Source organism: Taudactylus pleione, unplaced genomic scaffold (genome assembly GCF_031769625.1).
Source record: "Taudactylus pleione unplaced genomic scaffold, aTauple2 ptg000290l, whole genome shotgun sequence".
In the NCBI taxonomy this organism is placed as follows: Eukaryota; Metazoa; Chordata; class Amphibia; order Anura; family Myobatrachidae; genus Taudactylus; species Taudactylus pleione.
This window is the reverse complement of record NW_028284692.1, coordinates 10,403,698-10,422,952: the sequence shown is the minus strand read 5'-3', so window position 1 is coordinate 10,422,952 and position 19,255 is coordinate 10,403,698. Positions and strand designations below refer to the sequence as shown.

Genomic DNA, 19,255 nt, shown 5'->3' with positions numbered 1-19,255 from the left:
CTGAATGGTGAACATGTCCTGAAATTTTTCAGGCCACTGACATGCCCCTGTAATTTTTTTTAAAAACCCTCTACCACCAAATTGTGTTAGCAAAACATGGGACATGTTGGAATTCAACCAGCTGTAATGCTCTCACAATATTGGTGGTGTTGTCAGAAATCAAAAATACTGAAGAGTCCAAGTGGGATAAGCCATTTTGCTATGACATACCATAGTTTTTCTAAGAGGTTGTCAGCAGTATGCCTCTTAGTGAAACTGGTGATACAGAGTAGCCTACCTTTGAATGAGCTTGCATTGTTTGTTAGATACTGCTGCTGAAGGTGAATCATCCATCCAGTGGGCTGTCACAGACATGTAATCTTTAATTTGCCCACTGCCACATATCTGTGGTTAAGTGGACAGTGGGTACATTGGCATTTTGTAGACCAATAAGGTTTTTTTTTTTTTTTTTTTTTTAAAGTCCTGGTACAGCCGAGGAATGGCTTTTCAGGCAAAATGGAATAGAGATGGAATTTTGTACCGGGGACAATTAACTGTGTAAAACTCACTGCATTAATGGTGGATATTGGACGCAGATCTAATACTAGCATAGTAGTGATAGCATCAGTGATCCGCTGTGCGACTGGGTGAGAGCTGTCATACATGCTTCCCCTTGCAAAGTATTGTTTTACAGTCAGTTGTTGTTTTTTTAAATAGTAGTCCTCTTTTGGGAAGAGGACCCATCCCCAGCAGCAGGCCTAACACTGAAGGATTCTTCTGAGGAATCTTGGATAGGGGAGGAGTCACCTAGCCTTAACAAATTGGACGCAGGACTGCCTCCGATCATTACTGAGGATATTGAGTATGAAAGTGTTGGTGGTAGAGATTGCAGATGCTGCAATCTAGTTGAGAAGGGAGCTAGCTGATGCTGGACTGCTTGTTGTTATTTAGCACCAGTTTCTGATGTTGTCAAACTTTTCATGAGCTCGCTGCAAATGACGTAACAGGGAGTAGGTCCATAGATGGGTAACGTTCCTACCTATACTCACTGTGATTTTACAAATGATACAGATTGTTTGACAATTTTTGTCAGGATTTGGGTAAAAATAATTCCACACATAAGAGGTGGATTTGTTGGTCCTATGCCTAGGCAGGACAATGGCCTTCTTCTAATCATGGCCAATAGCTGCTTCCACTGGTGCCCGACTTACACAAACAACATCCTCATTAGTGTCGGCATTAGCTACACCAATATCCTCTTGCACTTCCTCTGTGGCATCCTCAATTTCTGTCATCAGCTATACTTCTGCAGCTCATCCCCACAATTGCAGAGGGAGCAGAAATGGTAGAAAGTGTTTTCCCTGCGATTACATTGTCACAAAGGTTAGGCTCACACATGAGGACACACCTAGACTCTCCTCAGGGATTTGTGATATTTCGATTTGTGAATGCAGTTTGTTCTACTGCCTTAGTGGTTTTCATTTTTTTACACCTCTTCTGGTCTTTGATGAAAAGGTCTTGCATCGTCATGACAGGCAGAAGAGGATACCTCATTGACAGTTTCAGAACCACCACTCATAACTAAAGAGCAAGACCTGAGCATTTCCTTGCCATTGCATGTGGTGAATGGCATGTTACTTTACCTTTAATATGTGTTTTTGACTTTACCCCTGTAAAATATATAAAAAAAATTCAGATGCCCTGCCTTAAACCCTCTATGCCCTTGAACATCAGCTTTAGATGACGTTAAAGGACTAGCATCATCATGATTGGTTGTTGCAGTAACTGCAGTGATCGTAGCTGCCCCTGCTCTTCTCTAAGCTGTGATCCTTTTTTTAATTGGCAGCTTGGCTCACACTACGTGGAGTCAGACCGCTTTTACGCACACACTCTGAGGTACTACAGTGCATAGAACAGTAGAAATAATTTAATTATGTTTTTTACTTTTTTTAACAGCTTGTGAATGGACACACTGACAGAACAGCCCTTCAGATGGACACACTGATAGCAGCACAGTCCCTCAGATGGACACACTGACAGCAGCACACGGTAGCGTGACTGTAGCAAAATGGTGCCAAGCCGCAGTGCATTTTATAGAATCCAAAACACGCGAGAATCAGATGCCGGGGAGGGGGTGGATGTGCCAGGGCACAGATTAGATTCGGATCCCCAAATTCAGGGTGAAGATAATCTGAACCACTCATCTCTAATTTCCAGCCATATTGCTGAATGTAAACTCATCTGATAATAATGTAATTATCAGGTGCCTTGATATCTGCCTCCAGGTCATATATAAAACATGGAGGATAGGGATGTCCAGTGCCGGATTAACAGGGGGGGCCATCCCAGTTCCGCCTCCCCGACCAATCTAACGCCGGCACCGCAGGGAGGTTCCATTTGCCCGGCTCCCTCCTTGCTGCGGCAGCCAGAGCTCACTTGTGAGCTACGGCTTCCGGCCCATGCAGTGCACTGTGGGAGAGGCATCTTGACGTCTCTCTCATAAGGAGCAGCCGAGCAGACTGGACATTGATGGCAGCGGACGCGGGCTGCGGTGCGTAAGGCAAGTATTAGGTTTTTATTCGCAAGTGATTGACAGATCATTTTGTGGAAGTAACAGAGTGGCGGTAAAATCACGGGCATATCGTGACCGTTTTTGGGGTATCTGCCTACATCTGCGACCCCGTACGCAGAAAATATGGCACCAGCGTCTTCTGTGGCTATTCTGCATTACCATAGGATTACTCAGATGGTTGATTATCGAAGGACCCGCGACCGCCGTTTGTATGTACTTGCTTGGATCTGCGAATCCGCTGTTGGGCATCTCAATTCATTTCCAGGCGGCAGCATGCATTAGCATATTTTCGCACAGCAGTTGTGTCCGGGATCACAGCTGCGAATGCATTAGTGCCCACATCTGAATCAGGCCCAATGACTGCTTGAGGCTTCATCTAATAGGATAAAACAGCCGGTGGGATACAGTACAACTGGGTTACCAAGGGGCCAAACCAATTAGCTGCAAGGCTCTGTAGTAGCCTCCCACATAATACATTACAGTTCTGTGCACATCACTGGAATTACAGTAACAAACATTTTTATATTTCTTGAACCTCTTAGCGGTGATAAAAAAAAAAGGAGTGAACACCATGAGCCAAATGTAATAGGATGAGAGTTTAGACAATGTGACAGTTTAGCAGTAATCTCTCACATTGGTCAAGTTTTATCTTCAAAATGGGAAAACATCTGGATGAAAGTTTAAATCGTGAGAGTTTTTTGAGTCTAAGAACATGCGAGTTTGCCTGTTATCAGCCTCTAGTAAATTGGCCGAGTATAAAAAGTGCTAAACTCTCACCCTATTACATGTGGCCCCATTACTTAAATATCATCCACAAATATGCACAATACTATTACTGGACTCTTGTGGCTAATTAAGCCCCAAACATCTTGATTTCCTCAATTGACTTCTCTTTGGTGTATTAGAAATGTGTTTGTTAGGGATTTCAATCATATGTTTTATCTGAGATTTTTCTCTATTTCCTTCAGTCATAACTGTGATTGGCTGTAATAAATGTCTGTCAGCCTATGTATGGTATATTAGGACTGGAGGTAGTATACTTTTTTTATTAGCTTTGAGGAATACAGGAGATGAGGTAATGGCTAGCGATTGTAATCGCAAGGGAGCCATCGACTATTGGCCGCACTGCACATGCTTTGTGACGGCATATACCCATCACATGTAACCATTCAATGGTTTAACTATCAATGCTTACCTTTTACACATACTCCGTGTACCACAGAAATCTGCAGTCACAAAGGAGCTTTGCTGTGGACACTCCCTCATGGTTTACACACCAGAATGGATATCAGCAGCCAACCAATGAGCCATTGGAAAGAAGCATGCAGTGGTGGCAACCATAGCAATCCCGGCATCGAATGGAAAAAGCATCTCCATTGTCACAGGACCACTGCCTCAGGGGTCTCCTTACTCAGCGCTGGCTCTGTCACTCAGGCCGCTAAGGTGGTTCACTCTCCCAGCTGGACTGCCCTCCTGGATGACACTGTCTGGCAACAGATAGCAACGCGGACTCTGGCACATACTGTACTCCATCCCTCAGCAATGTGGCTCCAGCATTGACCCAATGCTACCTCACAGCTCCAAGTCCCAGTGCGGCTACAGAGCGCAGCTCTCGCTCTTCCTCACTGATCAGACAGGGCCGGCTCTCTGTACGCTGATCTCACACAGACACCACCTGCGGCACTTAATGCCAATATTTATGTGGATGGTCAATATTTTTCAACTGAGCATGCATCTATGTTGCTAAAAAGTCACACAGTGCATCCATCTCACTGTATTGGGTGTTTCTGCATAATGACTGGGAGGTGGCTATTCAGACATACAAAGCTGTACCATCTTATGAGTGTGTAATGGGAGTGTTGCGGGGTGTCACATAAATGGCTGTAAACTTCAGACGCTTAATTGCAAACACTGGAGGTTTTACTTCGACGGAGTTTCCGCACCTAGCATAGGGCAGGTGCAAGTTTCACTGGTGCCACAAATGGTAGCGTCTAAAGGCACACCAAGTGGACTCCTTAGTCCTTGAACAGTAAGATACACACTTCTACACCAGGGGAAGGGCTAATACCAACATTAGCAAAAAGTCACAGACACAGCTATGGCAAAAGACACTAAAGCAGTCGCAGCAGCGTGCAATTCTCAATCAGCCCCTAAATGTTTTGTCTCTCAATATCAGAGTATTATGTGCACTATAGAGTAAGTCACAGCGGTTTGTTATCCTGTTATGCGTAGGGATGTTCATTCAGACATGTGCACCTACATCTATCCTGAAATAGCACCAAGTAGGAGCGTTTAGCGTGCCATGGACTTTGCGTTTTAGCCAAGCCATACGACTTTTTCTTAAAATATGCATCTTAATCTGCTACATGAGTCTACCAATTATTTTGCGACAAATGTACTAAGCCTAACTGCTTAGTACGCATTTAGCGGATTAAGATGCAAAATTCAGGAAAAAAGTCTGAAATCTTGATAAAAAGGTCCTATAGGCATTACTCGTACCACACATAGTTATCCTTTATCTGCTATTTTATACCACCATGCTATTCCTACAGTATACATACTGTAATAAATTAATATATTTTGCAGGGTGCACTATATGACACCTGAGGGGAGGATTCAGTTTAGCACAAAAGCAATGCTAAGGCAATACCCTTGTATTCTCACATCATAAGGGATTAAACAGTTCTCTCTCTCTCTTAAGGGGTGTATGTAATGCAAAGCTCGGGGAGAGATAAAATTGTGAGAGATAAAATTTATCAAACACAGGGGTCTATTTACTAAGCCTTGGATGGAGATAAAGTAGAAACCAATCATGTCCTAACTGCCATGTCACAGGCTGTGCTTGAAAAATGACAGTTAGGAGCTGGTTGGCTGGTACTTTATCTCCATCCAAGGCTTAGTAAATAGACTCCATAGTCTGTAAACTAAGTTAGAAGCCGATTAGTAGGTACTTTATCTGTCACAGTTTTATCTCTTTCCAAGCTTTGATAAATACCCCCCTTAGCACTGGCGTCACTATAGGGGTGCAGGCCGCACCGGGTGACACCATCTGAGGGGGCGACACAAAATAGCAGAGCTGCTCTGCTATTTTGGTGTCACCCCATCAGATGGTGTCACCGAACAGCACCAACTCGGGGAGAGGCTGTGGGCTGCCCCAGCAGCTGCCGGAGAACGGGGGGAGGGACATGTGGCCACGCCCCAAAATCGGCACACATAAGGGGGTGTGACTTCGTGGAACGAGGTCACTTCCCCTGTTGCGTGAAAGAAGTCCTACACCGCACCAGGTGTCACCAAAGTAGGTCACGCCACTGCCCCTTAGTTCAAATGATCTACCATCCCCCGATGTAAGGAGACTTTATAACAGGTCCCCTACAAAATACTCTGCTGAGAAACTTCAGTTACCCAGGCTGAATTCATTGAATAGCATAAACAAAACAGTTTCCTAAAGGGGTAAAACAATTGGGCTGTTGTAGAGCTGGAAGTAAAATGACTGTACATTATACACAAGATACGTGCACATGTACAGTCTTCAGTAGCATATGCCTCTACATCAGCAGCATATACACTGGTTTACTACTACTTATCATCATCATTTACTAGCGCCTGCCGTATATTAGGTGCAAAAGACAGGCCTCCTACCAGGTGTATATGTTTATGCACTGGCCTGCATGGCCACCATTTGCGGGAACAGACCCTTATTGAGCCGTGCCTATGTATGTGTCCTCACAACCCCATTTCACCTCTTGGTCGCAAGTGTAGATGTGATGAGAGTGCATGGGACTCTCTACATGCTAAAATTAGCATGTGTCCATTTTCTGAATGTATGCACAGCGAATTCACGCAAGATACTCTACGCAAATAGCTCTAGCTTCAACTCCAGTTAATTATAATCAAAGTTAAATAGTTTACCTGCTGCATTACCAGCTGGATCGTTGCATGGAGATAAGCCATCATGCCAGGCACAGGCGTAGAAATTGCAGCCGTATTAGAGGGTGCTGAATAGAAGTGGACGACAATACCATAAGAACCAGGGTGTATGTGCCAGCCCTGATTGAAAGGTAAAAGGGACCCCAGGAAAAGCCCTGTGTCTTACCTGTGTTTGCCTCATCACCAAGACTGTAGACACAGACATAGTTACAGTACACCTAGTATAGCATTTATGTTATTACTTCATTACTTTTGTTTTGAAGAACTAAAAATAACATTCACGTAAAAAAATAATTTGGCACTAGAGTATTTAGGTCTGCTCTTCAACGCACCAAAGTATGGCTCCAATCGATTAGAAGTCGCCTCTAAGCCATTCGTTCCTATTAAATTGTCTTTTCTGAAGACATCTCAAAGTCTGTAGAAAAGATAATTTAGTTGAAAAGTGCCTCTCAGAGAGACTGCTGCCCCACTCCCAGTCAGCAATGTGTTGTATTACTTATGCCTCATTCTGAATTTACAAAAATGCTTTGTTCTTTTAGATGTACAGTACGTTAATTTCTAACTGTAAATGTTACACAATTTATTGGTATTTTGAAATATCAATTTATGTTCTACAGAGTATCTTCATGCATTAAAATCTATTATTTTAAAAACCTGACTTTTTAAAATCACTTAACAGCCAGTGCTAGATATATTCAGTATAGGTGCATACACACACACGATTTTTTGAACGATTATCGTTAAACGATATCATTTAACGATAATCGTTTGAAAAAATCGTTCACTTTCTGAGTCAAACGATGAACGATTATTGTTCATGCGCGTTCACGTTTGTAGTTCAGTCAGACTTGTCAACTCAACGATTTTCATTAAGTTAATATGCAAAAATCGTTTGTAGTTCATAAAAATCGTTCATTACATTTAAATGAACATAGTAAATGAACAACTTTAGTAAACGATTTTAGTTCATTTTTTCAAGGTAGAAAATAGTTTACTAAAATTGTTCATTAACTCAATCGTTGTGTGTGTATGCAGCTTATGTGTTAAGCTGGGTACACACGTAAAGATTTTCTGTCCAACCATCCAACTAGTTGATTAGTTGGAATGAAAATCTGGTAACATATGAGAGTAAAGGGTCTATTTACTAAGCAGTGTTAGGAGACAAAGTGAAAAAAGTGATAAGGTGCCAGCCAATCAGCTCCCAACTGTCATTTTTCAAACACAGCCTGTGAGATGACAGTTGGGAGCTGATTGGCTGGCACCTTGTCACAGACTTATTACTTTTCACTCTGTCTCTTAACACTGCTTAGTAAAAAGACCCCTATATGATGATCAGCAATTTGCTCCTAAATGCCAGAAAACAGATGAAAATGGTCGGTCAGACAAGTTTGAACAAATTGTTTAGATCAAACATTTAACAAACAGTTTTTGTCCATTTTCCGGTGTTTGGGAGCAAATTGCTGATTGTCATTTGCTTTCATACCTTACCAGATTTTCATTCCAACCAATCAACTAGTTGGATGGTTGGTCAGAAAATCTTTATGTGTGTATGCAGCTTTAGAGATGACAGATGCTCAGTTATTGACTTTAGGGAGACCTTACTTATGCTGGGCATACACTATACAATTATCTGTCAGATATTTAAAAATGAATTTACACACACATGAATTTCTATAAAGTCATAGACATATCTAGAAATCCCTATATAAACATGACAGGAAGAATAAACATCACACACTGCGGTCTGTAGTTCCTCTGGTTCTGGTTTTCTGTCACTATTTTCCTGCTCTCTGATGCAGCATGAAGGAAGATGGCTGCGCAAGGCTAGTTAGGTATAGCCATCAATGGACGATGGTTACAAGCTATCAAGCGTGTGCATGTAATGGCAATTTTACCAGTCGATGAGTGAAGTGACATTATGCACGGCAGTGAGAAGAGACAGATATACAACAATAACCTAACCCTCTGAAGCGGACATTTTTCACATTAGACTCTGCAACATACAGTATTTGTGCAGAAAAAATGAAGTTATTTGAACAATGTGTTTTGTAGCTGGGTCTCTGTTCCTATGATAAATATATTATCTGCAAAAGAAAATAAAGCACTAGAGATGAAAAATGAGCACATCACTCACAGGAAATTTGGCAGCCAAAATCTATTAAAACGTAGTCTGTTATATGATATTTTTCATCCATAATGTTAATACGACTTTCCTTGGTATATTTCCAGAAATAAACAAAATGTTCCACAAAAGTTTTGCATGTCTCAGAAGCAGTATTTGGTGTTCGGCTTCCCAGTCCTGTCCCAACCACACCACACAGGAGAGTAAATTCACTGTTGTTGTCGACAATTTGCTCAGAAATGATAAAGTTCATGAAATAGAATTTACAAATACTGTGCACAATGAACAAACAAAACCAGAATTTGTTCAGGTTATTGATGGAACTTTGCAACATTATTCTACTTCAAATCTCAGTTAGCACCTACTGTATTAGCAATGCCAGCAGCAGGAATTTCAAAATATCCCTAATATCTGAGCTTTCTGCCCTCTACAAAAGACCCTAATGATTTTCAAGGTGCATAGTTTTTTTAGTACGTAAATAGATAGAGCCGCCGTAAGAAATTTTAACATATCTAACAAAACATTTTATTTAAAATTTAACAACAACAATATAATAATAATTGTATTTATATAGTGCTTTTCTCCAATAGTACTCAAGGCGCTTTACTGATAGTACGATTACAAAGGTTTACATAAAATACAGAAACCATGAATGTAATACAAAGGTGTGGCAGCCATTTTGAGTTATCAGTTACAAGCATTATTCATCTTAGCCATGAAGGCATACTTGCCGACAATCAGCTCCAGCCTTCTGGGAGGGAGCTGACTGTCGGCTAATAGTGGGGGGCGGGGCCGGCCATGGGGGGCGGAGCGGCCATTTTTTGTCACACTGGGGGCGGGGGCGCACGATTGCATCATCGTGACTCCGCCCCCTCTTAACAATGCCGTGATTTTCGGCATTGTGAAGCAGGGGGCGGGGCCACGATGACGCGATTCTGCGCGAATCGCGTCACCGGGCCCCCTGCTGCGGGTATTTCTGCTTTTTTCAGGGGGGAGGTGGGGAGGGTCGGAGACTTCCGGGAGGCTTGCCTGCCTTTCCGGGGGGCCGGGAGCGGCACCCGAAAATCGGGAGGGCCTGCATGAAGGTAGGCAAGCCTGCATGAAGGATCCAGGCGCACTACATAGGATTGCACTGGATAGAGGTTGATAGATAGAAATTATTGCATTCCGCTCCTCTGGATCAGATTACCTTGCTCATGGTGCATCCTGGCATGTCCTATTGTCCTCTGAGCATGTCATGTCTCCTGGATATCTCTGTGCATGTCATTCCCTATACTGCCTTTGGTTCCAGTTAGACTGTGTGATTAGGCCCAACAGTATGGGTGCAGCTATCTTGACTCTGGTCATGTGAACATTCCTACACTAATCTGGTTCATGCAATTCTCCACATGATCTCTGCACCCTATGCGTTCCCAGGCCAGCCTATTTAAACTGTTCCGGTTCACCTGCACTTTACCACATCAACAAATTGAATCCCTGACTTCTGTGAGCCTAGTAATCTAGTACTGCTGGGTTTCAGCTTTACAATCTACAACTATTTAGTGCCTATGTGTCAGGTCTGCTGTTACCTTCAGCTCTACAAGTTGCTATTATTTCTAGTTACTCTTGTGTTCCTATTTAGCTAGGATTTCATTCCAGATATCTGCTCTGGTCTCTGCATTATAGAGCTTCAGGTGATCTGCTAATTGTGCTGTCCACCTGGGAACCTTCAGCTAATCATTCACCCTGCTGCCTTCTAGATCTTCAGAGTACTCAGTTTTACCTTTGCTGCAGTAATCCTGCTTTCAGTTCTAAACTATTTTGAAACACTACAGATCCCAGCATACCAGTTAATCCTGGTTAATTCATACTTGCCTACATCCTGGCTGCTTCCTCCGGGAGGAAGCAGCCAGGTCGGTTTAGCAGGGGGGCGGGATCGTTATAGAGGGGCATGTCCGGTCGCATTACCAGTGGTTAGGGGCGGGGTTTGGGGCGGAGCCACACGATCGTGTCATTTAGGCTCCGCCCCCGCCACACAATGCCGATATTTCCGGCATTGCGAGGCAGGGGGCGGGGTTATGACGCAAATCGCGTCATCAGCCCCTCCGCAAGGGGGGTTTAGCGCTACATTGTGGGGGGGACTGGAGAAGTCGGGAGACCTGCCTACTTTTCCGGGTGGCACCCGATTTTCGGGAGGCTCCCGGCCAAATCGGGAGAGTAGGCATGTATGGGTTAATTCTGCTTCAGTTCTGAACTACTTTGCAGCACTACAGACCTCAGCATACCAGCTAAACCTGATTCCAGCTCTGACCTGCACTAGTTTCCAGCAATACCTGGCTTACCCTTACAGCTCCATCTTCATCTGTTTGACACTGCTTTAGTGTAATCTGCACTCCCCTTGTATTCTTGTTTCAGTGATCCTGCGGCGCTCAGCTCTCATATACCATTGTGCCTCATCTGCATACTATTTGGAGAAAGCCAGTTCCTTTATGTGAATCCCGTTCATTAGTCCGGAACTCTCTGCACCAATCCACCTGCGGTTCCTGTGCACAGTTTACACTTCATATTCCTGCAAACTATATCTTACTTCGTTGCATGTTAAACAGCCCTTCCAGTCGTGTCATGCTGTGGTGTGACTCGATACCGCAGAGCATCTTTTCGTGCAACATTTTACCTTCAAATGCCTATGTTCTGCATGCAAAATGCTTTGTTAGTGTCACAGCCGCTGGCACTGTAACATAGCATTTTCCATGCATATACACCTGCAGTTGCACACAGAATATAGGCATGCTGCATATAATTTTATTCAGCAGAAACTGGTTGTGTATCCTATTCGCTTTGTGAATAAGATACATTTGTAAGTAAAGACACTCGACACTACCTAGTCGCACACAGTTTTGCTATTTAACTATGATAAATCTAGGGGTGTGCACCGGCCACTTTTCGTGTTTTGTGTTTTGGTTTTGGATCTGGATCTTTCTTCGTGTTTTGGATCTGGATTGGTTTTGCCAAAACCACCCTTCCGTGTTTTGGGTTCTGGGTTTTGTGTTTTGGATCTGTATTTTTTTTTTAAAAAGCATAAAAACAGCTAAAATCACAGAATTTGTTGGTTTCTCTGCTCCTATGCTATTATTAACCTCAATAACCTTAATTTCCACTCATTTCCAGTCTATTCTGAACACCTCACACCTCACAATAGTGTTTTCATGTCCAAAAGGTTGCACTGAGGTAGCTGGATGACTATGCTAAGCGACACGAGTGGGCGGCACAAACACGTGACCCATCTAGGAGTGACACTGCAGTGGCAGACAGGATGGCAGTTAGAAAAACTAGGCCCCAAACTGTACATAATGCAAAGAAAAAAAAAGAAGTGCAAGATGGAATTGTCCTTGGGCCCTCCCACCCACGCTTATGTTGTATAAACAGGACATGCACACTTTAACAAATCAATAATTTCAGCGCCAGGGTCTGCCACACAACTGTGGCTGAAATGATTGGTTCGTTTGGGCCCCCACAAAACAAGCTGGCAATTAATGTGTCCCTGCACAAACTGGCTCTACGGAGGCAAGATGTCATCCTCATCCTCCTCATCCACCGATTCCTCACCCTCTTCAGTGTGTACATCCTCATCCTCACAAAGTATTAACTCGTCCCCACTTGAATCCACCACCACAGGTCCCTCTGTACCTTCTGGAGGCTGGTCTCCCTGGAAGAGCTGATAATTCATTTTGATGAACATCATCTTCTCCACATTCTGTGGAAGCAACCTCCTACGCCTTTCGCTGACAAGGTTCCCGGCTGCACTAAACACTCTTTCGGAGTACACACTGGAGGGGGGGCAACTCAGGTAAAATAGAGCCAGCTTGTACAGGGGCCTCCAAATTGCCTCTTTTTCCTGCCAGTACAGGTATGGACTGTCTGACATGCCTACTTGGATGCTGTCACCGATGTAATCCTCCACCATTCTGTCAATGGTGACAGTATCATATGCAGTGACAGTAGACATGTCAGAAATTGTTGCCAGGTCCTTCAGTCCGGACCAGATGTCCAAACTTGGTCCTGCCTGCCCTGCATCACCGCCAGCGGGTTGCTTAGGATACCTAAGTTTTTTCCTGGCAGCCCCAGTTGCGGGAGAAAATGAAGAAGGAGCCGTTGACGTGTCACGTTCCGCTTCAGCTGACAGTGTGTTCACCAGCAGGTCTTTGCACCTCTGCAGGCTTGTGTCGGCCGGAAAGAGAGACACCACATAGGCTTTAAACCTAGGATCAAGCACGGTGGCCAAAATGTAGTGGTCTGATTTCAACAGATTGACCACCCTGGAATCCTGGCAAAGCGAATGAAGGGCTTCATCCACAAGTCCCACATGCCGAGCGGAATCGCTCCGTCTTAGCTCCTCCTTCACTTTCTCCAGCTGCTTCTGCAAAAGCCTGATGAGGGGAATGACCTGACTCAAGCTGGCTGTGTCTGAACTGACTTCACGTGTGGCAAGTTCGAAGGGCTGGAGAACCTTGCACAACACGGAAATCATTCTCCACTGCGCTTGAGTCAGGTGCATACCCCCTCCTTTGCCTATGTCATAGGTGGATGTATAGGCTTGTATGGCCTTTTGCTGCTCCTCCATCCTCTGAAGCATATAGAGGGTTGAGTTCCACCGCGTCACAACCTCTTGCTTCAGGTGATGGCGGGGCAGGTTCAAGAGTGTTTGCTGGCGCTCCAGTCTTCGGCACGCAGTCGCTGAATGGCGAAAGTGGCCAGAAATTTTTCGGGCCACCCAAAGCGTCTCCTGCACGCCCCTGTCGCTTTTCAGAAAATTCTGCACCACCAAGTTTATTGTGTGAGCAAAACATGGGACGTGCTGGAATTTGCCCAGATGTAATGCCCGCACAATATTGGTGGCGTTGTCAGATATCACAAATCCCCAGGAGAGTCTAAGTGGGGTAAGCCACTGGGCGATGATTTCCCTCAGTTTCTCTAAGAGGTTGTCGGCGGTGTGCCTCTTACTGAAACCGGTGATACACAGCGTAGCCTGCCTTGTAACGAGCTGGCGTTTCTGAGATGCTGCTACTGGTGACGCTGCTGCTGTTGCTGCGTAAGGTGATACATCTACCCAGTGGGCTGTCACAGTCATATAGTCCTTAGTCTGCCCTGTTCCACTTGTCCACATGTCCGTGGTTAAGTGGACATTGTGTACAACGGCATTTTTCAGGACACTGAGGACACTTTTTCTGACGTTTCTGTACAGTCTCGGTATCGCCTGCCTAGTGAAGTGGAATCTAGACGGGATTTGGAACCGGGGACACACTACCTCCATCAATTGTCTAAATCCCACTGCACTAATGGCGGATACCGGACGCACGTCTAACACCAACATAGCAGTCAAGGCCTCAGTTATACGTTTTGCTTCAGGATGACTGCTGTCGTACTTCATCCTCCTCGCTAAGGACTGTTGGAGGGTCAATTGTTTAGTAAAAGTAGTGGTGTTCCTACTTCCTCTCTGGGATGATGAACGACTCCCAGCAGCAGCAACAGCAGCAGCGGCAGCAGTAGGCGTAGCAATGCAGGATCCTCCAGAGGAATCCCGGATAGGAGAGTCAGTCATGCCAGTGACATGGCCTGCAGGACTACTTCCGATCCTGACTAAGGAGGAAATTGACGAGGAGGGAGTTGACGGTGTGGTTTGCAGGCGCTTGGATACAACAGGACAACGGGATTTAGGTGTCCCTGGACTGCTTACGGTCTTAGCCAAAGTTTCTGAACTTGACAGTAACTTTTTATGAACGCGCTGCAGGTGCCGTATAAGGGAGGATGTTCCTAGGTGGTTGACGTCCCTACCCCTACTTATTTCACCTTTACATATGGTACATATGGCAAGACAGTTGTTGTCCGGATTTGGATAGAAATATTGCCAGACCAAAGAGGTGGAATGTTTGGTCTTCTGCCCAGGCATGACCGTGATGGGCTTTTTCATCCCACGGACAACAACTGTCTCCCCCGGAGCCTGATTTAAACAAACCACATCACCATCAGAATCCTCCTCGCCAACTTCCTCCTCAGCGCCAGCTACACCAGTATCCTCATCCTGTTGTACTTCAACAGTGACATCTTCAATTTGCATATCAGCAAGTGGACTGTGGGTGCTCCTTTCAGCACTTGCAGGGGGCGTGCAAATGGTGGAAAGAGCCACCTCTTCCCGTCCAGTGCTGGGAAGGTCAGGCATCGCAACCACCACCACACTTGGACTCTCCTTGGGGATTTGTGATATCTTCTTAGAAAGCACAGTTCTTCGCTGTGCTTTTGCCAGCTTAACTCTTTTGATTTTTTTAGTGGGAGGAGGGCTTCCATCGTCATGTGAAGCTGAACCACTAGTCATGAACATACTAGGGATCGACCTTAGCCGTTCCTTGCCACTCCGTGTCGTAAATGGCATATTGGCAAGTTTACGTTTCTCTTCAGCTGATTTAAATGTCTTTTTCAAGGTCATTTTCCTGAACTTTGCCATTTGGGATTGTATGTGCCCTCTACTATGACATTGGGCATCGGCCTTGGCAGACGACGTTGATGGCATGTTATCGTCTATGTCATGACTAGTGGCAGCAGCTTCAGCACTAGGAGGAAGTGGTTCTTGATCTTTCTCTATTTTATTTTTATCGGAGAAAGTTTAGTCCTCCATTTATGTTATATCGATTTGATATATACGTGCGGCTAAACACAGAAAATAATTTTTTTTTTGGTTTGGACTGGAGTGTACTTTGTGGGTTACAGCACCCTTTAACGGTCAAGCCAGCCGGCCCTTTACTTATGACACAGGCGCACTCTTGGCACTACTTTGTTGATGCACGTGCGGCTACTGCGCACACAATTCACAAACACAGAAAATAATTTTTTTTTGGTTTGGACTGGAGTGTACTTTCGGGGGTTACAGCACCCTTTAACGGTCAAGCCAGCCGGCCCTTTACTTATGACACAGGCGCACGCTTGGCACTACTTTGTTGATGCACGTGCGGCTACTGCGCACACAATTCACAAACACAGAAAATAATTTTTTTTTGGTTTGGACTGGAGTGTACTTTGGGGGTTACAGCACCCTTTAACGGTCAAGCCAGCCGGCCCTTTACTTATGACACAGGCGCACGCTTGGCACTACTTTGTTGATGCACGTGCGGCTACTGCGCACACAATTCACAAACACAGAAAATAATTTTTTTTTTGGTTTGGACTGGAGTGTACTTTCGGGGGTTACAGCACCCTTAACGGTCAAGCCAGCCGGCCCTTTACTTATGACACAGGCGCACGCTTGGCACTACTTTGTTGATGCACGTGCGGCTACTGCGCACACAATTCACAAACACAGAAAATAATTTTTTTTTGGTTTGGACTGGAGTGTACTTTCGGGGGTTACAGCACCCGTTAACGGTCAAGCCAGCCGGCCCTTTACTTATGACACAGGCGCACGCTTGGCACTACTTTGTTGATGCACGTGCGGCTACTGCGCACACAATTCACAAACACAGAAAATAATTTTTTTTTGGTTTGGACTGGAGTGTACTTTCGGGGGTTACAGCACCCTTTAACGGTCAAGCCAGCCGGCCCTTTACTTATGACACAGGCGCACGCTTGGCACTACTTTGATGATGCACGTGCTGCTACTGCGCACACAATTCACAAACACAGAAAATAATTTTTTTTTGGTTTGGACTGGAGTGTACTTTCGGGGGTTACAGCACCCTTTAACGGTCAAGCCAGCCGGCCCTTTACTTATGACACAGGCGCACGCTTGGCACTACTTTGTTGATGCACGTGCGGCTACTGCGCACACAATTCACAAACACAGAAAATAATTTTTTTTTTGGTTTGGACTGGAGTGTACTTTGGGGGTTACAGCACCCTTTAACGGTCAAGCCAGCCGGCCCTTTACTTATGACACAGGCGCACGCTTGGCACTACTTTGTTGATGCACGTGCGGCTACTGCGCACACAATTCACAAACACAGAAAATAATTTTTTTTTTGGTTTGGACTGGAGTGTACTTTCGGGGGTTACAGCACCCTTAACGGTCAAGCCAGCCGGCCCTTTACTTATGACACAGGCGCACGCTTGGCACTACTTTGTTGATGCACGTGCGGCTACTGCGCACACAATTCACAAACACAGAAAATAATTTTTTTTTTGGTTTGGACTGGAGTGTACTTTCGGGGGTTACAGCACCCTTAACGGTCAAGCCAGCCGGCCCTTTACTTATGACACAGGCGCACGCTTGGCACTACTTTGTTGATGCACGTGCGGCTACTGCGCACACAATTCACAAACACAGAAAATAATTTTTTTTTGGTTTGGACTGGAGTGTACTTTCGGGGGTTACAGCACCCTTTAACGGTCAAGCCAGCCGGCCCTTTACTTATGACACAGGCGCACGCTTGGCACTACTTTGTTGATGCACGTGCGGCTACTGCGCACACAATTCACAAACACAGAAAATAATTTTTTTTTGGTTTGGACTGGAGTGTACTTTCGGGGGTTACAGCACCCTTTAACGGTCAAGCCAGCCGGCCCTTTACTTATGACACAGGCGCACGCTTGGCACTACTTTGTTGATGCACGTGCGGCTACTGCGCACACAATTCACAAACACAGAAAATAATTTTTTTTTGGTTTGGACTGGAGTGTACTTTCGGGGGTTACAGCACCCTTTAACGGTCAAGCCAGCCGGCCCTTTACTTATGACACAGGCGCACGCTTGGCACTACTTTGTTGATGCACGTGCGGCTACTGCGCACACAATTCACAAACACAGAAAATAATTTTTTTTTTGGTTTGGACTGGAGTGTACTTTGGGGGTTACAGCACCCTTTCACGGTCAAGCCAGCCGGCCCTTTACTTATGACACAGGCGCACGCTTGGCACTACTTTGTTGATGCACGTGCGGCTACTGCGCACACAATTCACAAACACAGAAAATAATTTTTTTTTTGGTTTGGACTGGAGTGTACTTTCGGGGGTTACAGCACCCTTAACGGTCAAGCCAGCCGGCCCTTTACTTATGACACAGGCGCACGCTTGGCACTACTTTGTTGATGCACGTGCGGCTACTGCGCACGCAATTCACAAACACAGAAAATAATTTTTTTCTGGTTTGGACTGGAGTGTACTTTCGTGGGTTACAGCACCCTTTAACGGTCAAGCCAGCCGGCCCTTTACTTATGACACAGGCGCACGCTTGGCACTACTTTTGTTGATGCACGTGCGGCTACTGCGCACACAATTCACAAACACAGAAAATAATTTTTTTTTGGTTTGGACTGGAGTGTACTTTCGGGGGTTACAGCACCCTTTAACGGTCAAGCCAGCCGGCCCTTTACTTATGACACAGGCGCACGCTTGGCACTACTTTGTTGATGCACGTGCGGCTACTGCGCACACAATTCACAAACACAGAAAATAATTTTTTTTTTGGTTTGGACTGGAGTGTACTTTCGGGGGTTACAGCACCCTTTAACGGTCAAGCCAGCCGGCCCTTTACTTATGACACAGGCGCACGCTTGGCACTACTTTGTTGATGCACGTGCGGCTACTGCGCACACAATTCACAAACACAGAAAATAATTTTTTTTTTGGTTTGGACTGGAGTGTACTTTCGGGGGTTACAGCACCCTTAACGGTCAAGCCAGCCGGCCCTTTACTTATGACACAGGCGCACGCTTGGCACTACTTTGTTGATGCACGTGCGGCTACTGCGCACACAATTCACAAACACAGAAAATAATTTTTTTTTTGGTTTGGACTGGAGTGTACTTTCGGGGGTTACAGCACCCTTTAACGGTCAAAGCCAGCCGGCCCTTTACTTATGACACAGGCGCACGCTTGGCACTACTTTGTTGATGCACGTGCGCCTACTGCGCACACAATTCACAAACACAGAAAATAATTTTTTTTTGGTTTGGACTGGAGTGTACTTTCGGGGGTTACAGCACCCTTTAACGGTCAAGCCAGCCGGCCCTTTACTTATGACACAGGCGCACGCTTGGCACTACTTTGTTGATGCACGTGCGGCTACTGCGCACACAATTCACAAACACAGAAAATAATTTTTTTTTGGTTTGGACTGGAGTGTACTTTCGGGGGTTACAGCACCCTTTAACGGTCAAGCCAGCCGGCCCTTTACTTATGACACAGGCGCACGCTTGGCACTACTTTGTTGATGCACGTGCGGCTACTGCGCACACAATTCACAAACACAGAAAATAATTTTTTTTTTGGTTTGGACTGGAGTGTACTTTCGGGGGTTACAGCACCCTTTAACGGTCAAGCCAGCCGGCCCTTTACTTATGACACAGGCGCACGCTTGGCACTACTTTGTTGATGCACGTGCGGCTACTGCGCACACAATTCACAAACACAGAAAATAATTTTTTTTTTGGTTTGGACTGGAGTGTACTTTCGGGGGTTACAGCACCCTTAACGGTCAAGCCAGCCGGCCCTTTACTTATGATACAGGCGCACGCTTGGCACTACTTTGTTGATGCACGTGCGGCTACTGCGCACACAATTCACAAACACAGAAAATAATTTTTTTTTGGTGACTGGAGTGTACTTTCGGGGGTTACAGCACCCTTTAACGGTCAAGCCAGCCGGCCCTTTACTTATGACACAGGCGCACGCTTGGCACTACTTTGTTGATG

General features: G+C 45.3%; 2 protein-coding genes across 3 annotated transcripts in view; one reads left to right on the top strand and one right to left on the bottom strand.

The window, feature by feature from the left end:
- The window catches only part of GLP2R (glucagon like peptide 2 receptor), a 471,983-nt gene extending 462,003 nt beyond the window's left edge, over nucleotides 1–9,980 (bottom strand). For both annotated transcript variants that reach the window (XM_088482732.1, XM_088482733.1), the window contains exon 1: nucleotides 9,790–9,980. In XM_088482732.1, coding sequence (XP_088338858.1) covers nucleotides 9,790–9,813 — 24 coding nt within the window. In that variant the 5' untranslated portion in view covers nucleotides 9,814–9,980. The remainder of the gene's footprint in view (nucleotides 1–9,789) is intronic.
- Nucleotides 1–19,255, top strand: part of GSG1L2 (GSG1 like 2) — a 132,051-nt gene that overhangs the window by 68,174 nt on the left and 44,622 nt on the right. The window lies entirely within an intron of this gene.